Source organism: Mercenaria mercenaria, chromosome 1 (genome assembly GCF_021730395.1).
Source record: "Mercenaria mercenaria strain notata chromosome 1, MADL_Memer_1, whole genome shotgun sequence".
Classification (NCBI taxonomy): Eukaryota; Metazoa; Mollusca; class Bivalvia; order Venerida; family Veneridae; genus Mercenaria; species Mercenaria mercenaria.
This window is the reverse complement of record NC_069361.1, coordinates 70,493,080-70,503,389: the sequence shown is the minus strand read 5'-3', so window position 1 is coordinate 70,503,389 and position 10,310 is coordinate 70,493,080. Positions and strand designations below refer to the sequence as shown.

The 10,310-nt window shown below is 34.1% G+C and overlaps 1 protein-coding gene across 32 annotated transcripts in view; it reads right to left on the bottom strand.

Moving 5' to 3' along the window:
* Window positions 1-2,024: 2,024 nt before the first annotated feature.
* LOC123534700 (leucine-rich repeat-containing protein 9-like) overlaps window positions 2,025-10,310 on the bottom strand; it is a 71,041-nt gene continuing 62,755 nt past the window's right edge. For 16 of the 32 annotated variants that reach the window (XR_008372254.1, XR_008372267.1, XM_053550327.1 and 13 more), the window contains 2 exons: window positions 5,897-5,920; window positions 2,025-4,331 (listed from right to left, as the gene is read on the bottom strand). Coding sequence is in view for 22 of the 32 variants with exons in the window: in XM_053550327.1 (XP_053406302.1) it covers window positions 4,301-4,331; window positions 5,897-5,920 (55 nt within the window). In the remaining 10 variants the exon portion in view is untranslated. Of the gene's footprint in view, window positions 4,332-5,896; window positions 5,921-6,967; window positions 6,986-10,310 lie in introns of all 32 variants that reach the window. The other 16 variants (XR_008372259.1, XR_008372243.1, XR_008372265.1 and 13 more) reach the window with 2 other exon arrangements.

Below are 10,310 nucleotides of genomic sequence, written 5' to 3'. Positions count from 1 at the left end.
AATTAAGTTCAGCAGTGCTAAGAACTTTGTTAAAAAGAGATTAAGCATCATCTTTATGTAGAATCCCCGGATCAGAAATGTTATGAATGTCAGTTTTTAAAGCAGAGGGGATCTAGCTTTCATGCAACCAGTCCCCAATTTGTCATGGTTTCCACTAATTAACTGGAGACAGTCTTTGGTAATGATGGTAAAAAAATTAGGACAATTGCCTGTGGTGATATGTTAGTGATTGTCCAGGACTGCTGTGTTGGGGGTTAAAGATAAAGGTCACAGTGACTACCAAACTGTTTTCAAGCATGAAGTGGAAAACTCTGAGAACTTGTATATAATGAGTGGCTATGGTCCACAGAATGACCCCAATGTTTCAGGCCAGTACATCAAAGGTCTAGATCACAGAGACCTCAAAACTGACAATGTCAATCAACAACAGTTACTGCCGAGTGCATTCAAATGTTGCTTGTGGGCGACTTCTTATGTTTTGAGTCAATTTGTGAGGGATTCCAGTGAGGCAGGCATGTCACTGAAAACACTATCCAGTCAATTTCTGCAGAATGCCTCTTGCAGCCCAACTCCTTGTGGTCAGTGAATAACCCTTGGTACTCAGAATGTCAAAGGACCTCTGTCTAGTCTCTACTGATACACTAAAGTTCCATAATTGGTCACCTAGGCTTTTTGAATATATTTATTTTACTTAAAAATCTTCTCACTTGAAACTACTGGTCAGAATTACACCAAACTGTCCAGTAGCATCCTGGCATGGACCTCTCTCAAAGTTTAAATGATGCAGTTTGGCCCATTTAAGAGGCCACCAGAGCTAAAAATGAAAAACCTTTAAACAACTTCTCAACAAGCACTTAATGGGTCTTCACTAAACTTGGTCTGTATCATATTTGCATGGTCGTCACAGAAGTATTTAAATAGGCCACTTTTAGGGGCTGCCTGACTTAAAAATGGAAAAACTTGAATAGGCTTATTGTCATGAATCAGTTCATGGATTCTGGATTTATACTTAACTTGGTAACCCTTTCAATTCAGTACTCTGGTGAGCTAGAAGTCTTTTTCACAATTCAGCAAACTCAGCCAGAAGCAAAGTCAGAAGGTCAAAGTCCTTCTCATGTGTAGGACTAAGGCTCGTTTGAGTCTCTGTATTGTATACTTAAGCAACAATGTGTAAACAAGGAATCTAAAACCGAATGATGCTCCCCGATGCATGTGCTTGTCCCAATATGGGGAATAACGTATTAGAAACCAAAAAAAAAAAAAAAGATAATAAAGAGAAGAAAACTGAATAAAGGGAGATAATTAAAGCAAGGCACATATCGTTAAGTGTAATTTTTGCCTCTATCATTTTGTGAAGTTTCAATGATATGCCATTAATACTTTTCAAGTAATGCTCATGACAAGCTTTATTTTGTATAATAAAGGGAGGTAATTCAAAAACTAGGTAAGGTAGAGTTATGATTCTTCACAATGCACTTCCTGTCAATGGCCTCTATCATTTTGTGAAATTTCAATGAAATGCTATTAATATTTTCCAAGTAATGCTTCGGACTAGCCTTATTTGGTATAATAAAGGGAGATAATTCAAAAACTAGGTAAGGTATAGTTATGGTTCTTTGACAGTGCACTTTGCCTCATTGGCCTCTATGATTATGTGAAGTTTCAATCAAATGCCATAAATACTTTTCAAGTTCCACTCTGGACGAAAGTGGGACGGACGGACAAAGCGGCAACTATATGCTCGCCTTCTGGGGAGCATAAAATTAATTTCATTCAATTTAGATATCATAGAATAACACAGATTTGAAAAACAACACCCATTTCAACTAGTGGCAATTATTCATCCTCAATGTTCATGAATGAACTATTTTCCGTAGCGTATAGACATCTTTTGGACGTTGTAAGGGTCAAAATTAGGATTCTGTGGTTTTCGTAAGTATACTTGTAACTTGTGGCTTGTAAACCTGCCCCTAAAACCCTATACCATTACATTGGGCAATTTATATGCAACAAACAAATTATCAATTTTCATTTGTGATTTTATTTTTCTGATTGAAATGTAACATAATTCTGTGAATTTTATTTAAAAAAACTACTTTTTACATGGACGGAAGGGACATTGCACAAAGTACAAACAGCTTTTATATGTACATTAAATAACAAAAATATAGTATATAATTATATTATACCACATAATACATTATGTACAATACTGGAAATAAATTGGGCTTTGATCAGTACATTTTTAATACTGTGAACTTAATGTATAAAAATTTTGAAGTTTAGGCCAAAATAGCTAGAAATACATTCCTATTTGTTTTAAAAGTTGAATAGACCACAATGTATGAGTAAACTAAGAATTTATAAAGATTGAACAATACATCACCGCTATATTTCTATAGGAAGTATGTGTTTTAGCTCTTAAATTTAGAAAAATTAAATCCAGAACTGTTTATACTTTCAAAAACTGAGGAATAGAAATGTGGACTTCCGTCATAGAAAGCAATGTGTATTTAAGAAGGTATTTCTTTCGTTACAAACCGAAAGTAATTCCTGACTCAGTTACAAAACAAAAAGTATGCATACATACATCTGTACTTGAAAAAAAAAACAACGAAGTAACTAAATTTCATGTAGATAAAACATAATCTTACATTCTCATTTTGTACACACCATCAAACATTATACATGAAGTTTTAATATACAGTATTGCATACATGACATTTAGACTTAAATAATGGGTACAAAATGAACAAGCATGTCCCATTGGGAGTTACTGCAAAATCACATAGTAAACATGCAACAGAACTTTTATTCTTCTTTAATATTTCTTTGCATATAAAACAATTGTGAATAACACTTGGGAGACCTTACATGGCTGAATCAAATATTCCTTCCTTTACCAAGTTTAACACATAACAGTTGCCCATTGAAACAGATTCTCTAAAACGGTGAAGAAAGACTTCAACACAAAAATACTGGAATGTATACTAGGGCAGTACAGTTTCAAGTCACACGGTAAAGTTTTGATATATTGTGAATTTCAGCTTGAATGGGGGTGGAAGACCTAAAAGAGCTTCTCCAAACATTATTTCAGGCCCGAACAGGCTGTTGGTAGGACCATTTACAAGTTTGATATTCTGTGACTGCATAAGTTAATTTTGACATTAGAATCCTTTACCCTGACCAACAAGTCTCCTAGATCAATATGATCTACATGTCTTCGAAAAATACATTTTACATAACAATAGCTTAACAAACTTTATAATAACACTTCTTCGACATGATTTTAAAAAAAAATCTTGCTAATTTCCCCTAAAAATACTCAACAGACCAATTTTTGAAGGGTTTTGAACCATTGTTCATAAACCCTATTGTTAGTTGGGAGCACAAATTTTTAAGCACTTGAAACCGGACAGCAAAAATGCAATTCAAACACCTGTTCAAGTTATTCAGTCCAACTCATAAATTTTGCTTGAAAAGTTAATGCTTCACTAATGAACTTTTCAAATGTTTCCTCTATTCTGCCTCCAATTAAGAAATTTTTACTGCATTTTACTATAAATTGGGTAAAATTTGCAAATGAAAATGATTTTTCTTTTAGCTAATATAGATCTGGCAATTTTCTTATGACTTAAGAGCGTAACAGAAATTGAAGAGAAAAATCCCAAGCGCCTATTAGGCAGGATTCAAACCTAGGTTGCCCGGGTGGAAGTCCAATGTTCTAACCACTGAGCCAGAGTCAACTCCCTGGATTTTTTAAACATGCAAGCTATGCATAAGCGACCGTAACAATTTCAAAATATTTGTGAATATTATGAAAATAAATCTGAAAATTACCCAATGCATAGAAACTTTATGCAGTATAATACCTGTAACTTAAGAAATGGACACTTCAAGTCCTTAATCCAGTATACATGTATAGAGAATTTCATGACACTGTAAAATTACAACTGTTCAATTTCTACAATTCATATTTGATCTATTGTATTGACTACATTTCTATCTAACTAAAATATTAATTTTGCGTCTCTATACAACTTATTTAAACATTTCTCAGTTAAGCTGGATGGTAATTTGAAGCCACATATAGCCATGGAATTCTTCATTACGATGTCTTGAAAGACACAAAGTAGTTTCTTCCAACAGTCTGAACTTAAGTGTAAGTTTGTTGAAAATCTTCTGGAAGACTCCTAAACTCTTGTAACATAAGTCTGTCTAGTCCCTGTTCCATTTGCTCTTGCCATCCATGTTTTGTGAGAGGGCTTACATAAGGGTAACATGACTTGTTTTTGTCCAATCATTTTCTATTGTTCCGGCTGTTGTTCATTCTGAAAAAGAAATTTCTGTTATTGTATACAAATATACTTCATATTCATTTCTTCACAATTCACAGAATTGCAATATCATGCAATATCTATTTTTCTATGGCTACCATATTTGTCCAAATAATTACTCCTTGTACATGGATTAATGCACAGAGATGTGTTCTTCAGCTTAAGATACAACAATATTTTTTCCAAGAAAAAGTGTGTCTACCCATTTTGCGCCCACTGAGGAGTAAATATTTCAAAATTTTAAGAATACATTATAAAGGTGTGTACAAAGGGACAAATACAGCAACAATGTTTGGTAACAAAAATTCTACACATATCTGTAACTACTAGAACCAGATTCTTACAGTTATCTATACACTCAATTCCTTTAAAAGTAAAATAAATAAAGTTTCTATGGGTCTAAGAAAATGTTGTTTGTGCTGTTCGGTCCTTGAAGAATTATTTCTATTAAAAACTAACATCAATAAGATGTTACTTTTAAGTTGCTTTTAAAAGTTAATACCAAATTTTAAATTATTTATGCACAGCATATGCTTAAGATACAGGCTTAATACATCTTGAGTAAAATTTTAACAAAACATTTTAGTTAAAAGTTACTGTTATTAGCTGCATTTTTAGAGCAGAGAAATGTAGAAGAAATAGTATGAAAAAAAGACATTTAAAGATGAAACTATAACTTATCTACAGTGAAGTAATTCACATTTTCTTAAAAGGCTTATCCGTGTGCTAGTGAAAGACATGCGCATAGAACAACACTCTGAATCAGTCCTTAGAAAGAAATAAAGGATTGATTTATAGTGAGAAGACGAGCATTCAGTATAGAAGCTAAAATGAAAAGTGCAATATGTATTCCTTAAATGTGGTTGTTTGAGATCAGTTTGCATGAAGTATTTTAATCAATTTTCAAATAGTAGAACCAAATTCAAAATCTTGGAAATCATCAGAAAAGTGAAGCCGAAGGATTCATCTGCAGTTTACAACAAAAAGAAATACTGGCAATTTGACACCAGTTTTCATCAGTAATACTGTCAGTTAACCAGTGCTCCTGCATACAGCACTAGCACTGACTTGTTTCCTGTAAGTAAGTGACACTTCTTAAAGTCATCAGAGGTTGAGGATGAATGGGGTCATAAACAGCATTGATCTTATTAAGTCAGCACTATGGATCAAAACCCCACCGAACATCTATATGGCATACTCGCAACAAAGTGACAGACAGAGAAAGAGACAAGAGAAAAAACAAGAGAAAAAACTAGAAGTTTAAGCACTGCCTGATAAGCCATGCAGTTTTTATTTGCTCAGTAAAGAAGTGCAAAGAGCTATAAGTAAAAACAAAAGGAAGTTTGAAATATACCACTGGTTTTGAAATTAGTTTTTCAATGATTCAACTCCCACAGGCATACATCTAGATCTAAATGCCAGGATGGCTCTACCTTCATGTGGGATGTGCTCATGCATATTAACAAGCTAATGTTCAATATGAGGCTGATCAATTATTTATCTACTATTAACTATTCTTGATTAATCATTGATTAATCACATTACTTCTATCATATTACCTGTTCTCAATACTAATGTTATATCTGTAAATTTTAAAGACAAGTTAGTTATTCATGATACATTTTTTTTGTGATTAAGATTTCACTAGGTTATAAATAAACAAGTTCAATTATTCGATTCAAGATATACATCAGTTTTTAACTAGATCTAGATATGTGTCCATAGCTAACTGTTGCCCACTACTTACTGTCACTGTATGGTCATTATATAGTTACTTGTTGACAATGACAAATTAATTAAATTTTCAAATTAACTTAGGGTGGGAAGGAATGGTGGGTTGTGGGCAAGGATATTATAAAACATGATTAAGAAACAAGACAAAAGAATCTAAGAGTTTAAAAATGTTTACTGGGGGTGTGGGGAAGAGTTAATCCCAAATTAAACCAAGGTGCACATCTTAACATGCTGAACAACATCCCTACAAAGTTTCATGACTCTATGTCAAACACTTTTCAAGGTATGTGAGAACTCTAGACCCTTTATAAATATTTTTGATTATGTCAAGGGCCATAACTCCCAAGTGCACAACTTCAAATACTGAATAATATTCCTATAGTTTCATGACTATGTCAAATACTTTTAGGTCTTTCATGAATATTTTTTAAAAAGTCAAGGGCCATAACTCTGTTCTTACTGAGTGACATCCCAAACAAAACACCAAGTTGCACAATTTCACAAACCGAATAACAATCCTATGGTGTTTGATGAGTCGAGGTCAAATACTTTCTGATAAATGCATGACACAAATTTGGTCAGACAGGCTGATAGATAAAGGTAACCCTAAGTGCCCTCCCCACCCATAAATTTCTTTTTGTTGGGTGGTAGGAGGGGAGAGGGCACTAAATCTCTGCTGTTCTAGTTTCATAATAAATATTTTTTGCCACTTTCTATGAAACAAACATCAAACATTTAAACATGCGCTAAGAGGTTTTAGTCGGCATCAAACATTTTAACACGCTGTCAGAGTTTCCAGTCGGCATCAAACATTTTATCATGCGGTCAGAGGGTTCAGTTGGCATGCAAGTTATGAAATACGGAGACCAAATACTTCAATTTCAAAATCATCAAACCTGAATGTTATGTCCACCCTTAGAAATAAAATAAATGACAACAGCTATTTGTGAAGTTGAGGAATATGTAGACAACAGTTTGGACTAAAGACAAAATAATATTGTTTTGGAAAGCAATTAACCGTATCACAGTGATACATAAAGTTTCTGTAATATTTTTTTCTGGGATCAGATTTGCATTTTCCACTATTTATAATTGTTTCTTTGAACTTATAGTGTAAGCTCTTAGACAGAGCAATTTGAAAAAAGACCACTTAAAAACTTGGATGAGTTTAACTTGGACTGTTTGTCAGTCATTACAAAAAAAGTCAACTTTATTTTATAATGGTTACAAAAGGTCTGGTGGATTTTATAATAGTCATTCTTTACTGGAATGTGGCAGCAGATTAGCTTAGTTTTAAACAGACTTAAATTGTTTCAAGGAATATGTGTTCACTAAAATTTCAGTAGGTTATCAATAAATATCAGTAGTTATAATGTACAATAGGTGTAAAAGAAAAACTAAAATTCACACAATTTTCCCAAGTTTTGACAAATCAAAATCTAGGAAGTCAGAACAAGACTGCACACTAGATGTAACATCAATAACGCAAAAAAAAGTACATGTGTTCCATGTGGTGTCACTTTCAATATGTGGTATGTGACATATTTTTAACATGTAAACCAAAACAAATTTCTGTTCTGTTATATATTAACTTTAATACAAGATACAAAAGGAAGCCAAATATCTCATTACTTGCTTTTCAACAGCCAACTTGTGAGAATTTTTCATTTTACCAAGATACCAAATGTTACAGTCATAAATACTAACTAATTGTTTTGGAGTACTTAACAAAAAACTGCACATGAAACACATTGCAAACAAGAGGACCATGATGGTCCTGAATCGCTCACCTCTTCCCACATGACCCAGTTTTGAGTATGACATCGTTTTTTCTGTTATTTGATATAGTGACCTAGTTTTTGAGCTCATGTGACCCAGTTTTGAACTTGATCTAGATATTATCAAGATAAAAATTCTGACCAATTTTCATGAAGATCCATTGAAAAATATGGTCTCTAGAGAGGTCACAAGGTTTTTCTATTATTTGACCTATTGACCTAGTTTTCGAAGGTACATGACCCTGTTTTAAACTTTACCTAGATATCATCAAGGTGAACATTCTCACTAATTTTCATGAAGATCTCATGAAAAATATGGCCTCTAGAGAGGTCACAAGGTTTTTCTATTTTTATACCTACTGGCCTAGTTTTTGACCGCACGTGACGCAGTTTCGAAACTGACCTAGATATCATCAAGGTGAACATTCAGATCAATTTTCATGAAGATCCATTGAAAAATATGGCCTCTAGAGAGGTCAGAAGATTTTAATAATTTTAGACCTACTGACCTAGTTTTTGACCGCAGTTGATCCAGTTTCAAACTTGACCTAGATATCATCAAGATGAACATTCAGACCAACTTTCATACAGATCCCATGAAAAGTATGGCCTCTAGAGAGGTCACAAGGTTTTTTTATTATTTGACCTACTGACCTAGTTTTTTACGGCACGTGACCCAATTTCAAACTTTACCTAGATATCATCAAGGTGAACATTCTGACCAATTTTTATGGAGATCCATTCACAAGTATGGCCTCTAGAGAGGTCACAAGGTTTTTCTATTTTTAAACCTACTGACCTAGTTTTTGACCGCACATGACCTGTTTCGAACTTGATCTAGATATCATCAAGATGAACATTCAGACCAATTTTCATACAGATCCCTTGAAAAATATGGCCTTTAGAGAGGTCACAAGGTTTTTCTATTATTTGACCTACTGACCTAGTTTTTGAAGGCACATGACCCACTTTCGAACTTGATCTAGATATCATCAAGATGAACATTCAGACCAACTTTCATACAGATCCCATGAAAAATATGGCCTCTAGAGAGGTCACAAGGTTTTTTTATTATTTGACCTACTGACCTAGTTTTTGATGGCACATGACCCACTTTCAAACTTGACCTAGATATCATCAAGGTGAACATTCTGACCAATTTTCATGAAGATCTCATGTAATATGTGGCCTCTAGAGAGGTCACAAGGTTTTTCTATTTTTAGACCTACTGACCTAGTTTTTGACCGCATGTGACCCACTTTCGAACCTGACCTAGATATCATCAAGATGAACATTCAGACCAACTTTCATACAGATCCCATGAAAAATATGGCTTTTAGAGAGGTCTCAAGGTTTTTCTATTATTTGACTTACTGACCTAGTTTTTGACGGCACGTGACCCAGTTTCGAACTTGACCTTGATATCATCAAGGTGAATGTTCTGACCAATTTTCATGAAGATCTTGTGAAATATATGGCCTCTAGAGAGGTCACAAGGTTTTTCTATTTTTAGACCTACTGACCTAGTTTTTGATGGCAGGTGACCCAGTTTCCAACTTGACCTAGATATCATCAAGGTGAACATTCTGACCAATTTTCATGAAGATCTTGTGAAATATATGGCCTCTAGAGAGGTCACAAGGTTTTTCTATTTTTAGACCTACTGACCTAGTTTTTGATGGCACGTGACCCAGTTTCGAACCTGACTTAGATATCGTCAAGATGAACATTCTGACCAACTTTCATAAAGATCCCATGAAAAATGTGACCTCTAGAGTGGTCACAAGCAAAAGTTTACGGACGCACGCACGGACGGACGACGGACACCGCGCGATCACAAAAGCTCACCTTGTCACTTTGTGACAGGTGAGCTAAAAATAAAAAAGCACAAATCTAGATTTTACAGCTATGCTACAAGCTGGGTGCAACAACAGCGCCACCTGCTGGTAGATAGGAGAGCAAGTCTGAGGGGAGATTACTCTTAATTACTGTTCAAATCAACACTGATTATTCTGGAAAAAAAGTCTGGAAAAACTCCAAATAATTATCCATATCAAAGAGATGCAACATACAAATGTTATCAAAATAAGCGCAAAAGTATTATTTTAGCTCAAACCAGCACACATTTTTGCTGCTGTGAAGATATTAATGCTAAGCTGTCTTATGGATCTCAACCTTTTGATTTCATTGAAAGTATTATGAAAGGAATTATGCAAAATAAAGCTAGCCAATAATATGATGTTTTAATCATCACTCATTCTGAGTCATGCAAAATAAAAATACTGAATTATTTTCTTAAAAAAAAACAAGGGTCGATCCAGAAACAATGTCACTGGAGCTATAAAACAATGTACAATGAAAAAAAAGAGACAAACTAGAGCTGTTAAAGGAGTGACAAGTTATACCCCAACAATACGGCCTTGTCACAGAAGTAAGCCAATGTCAAAGTCAAACCTCAAAA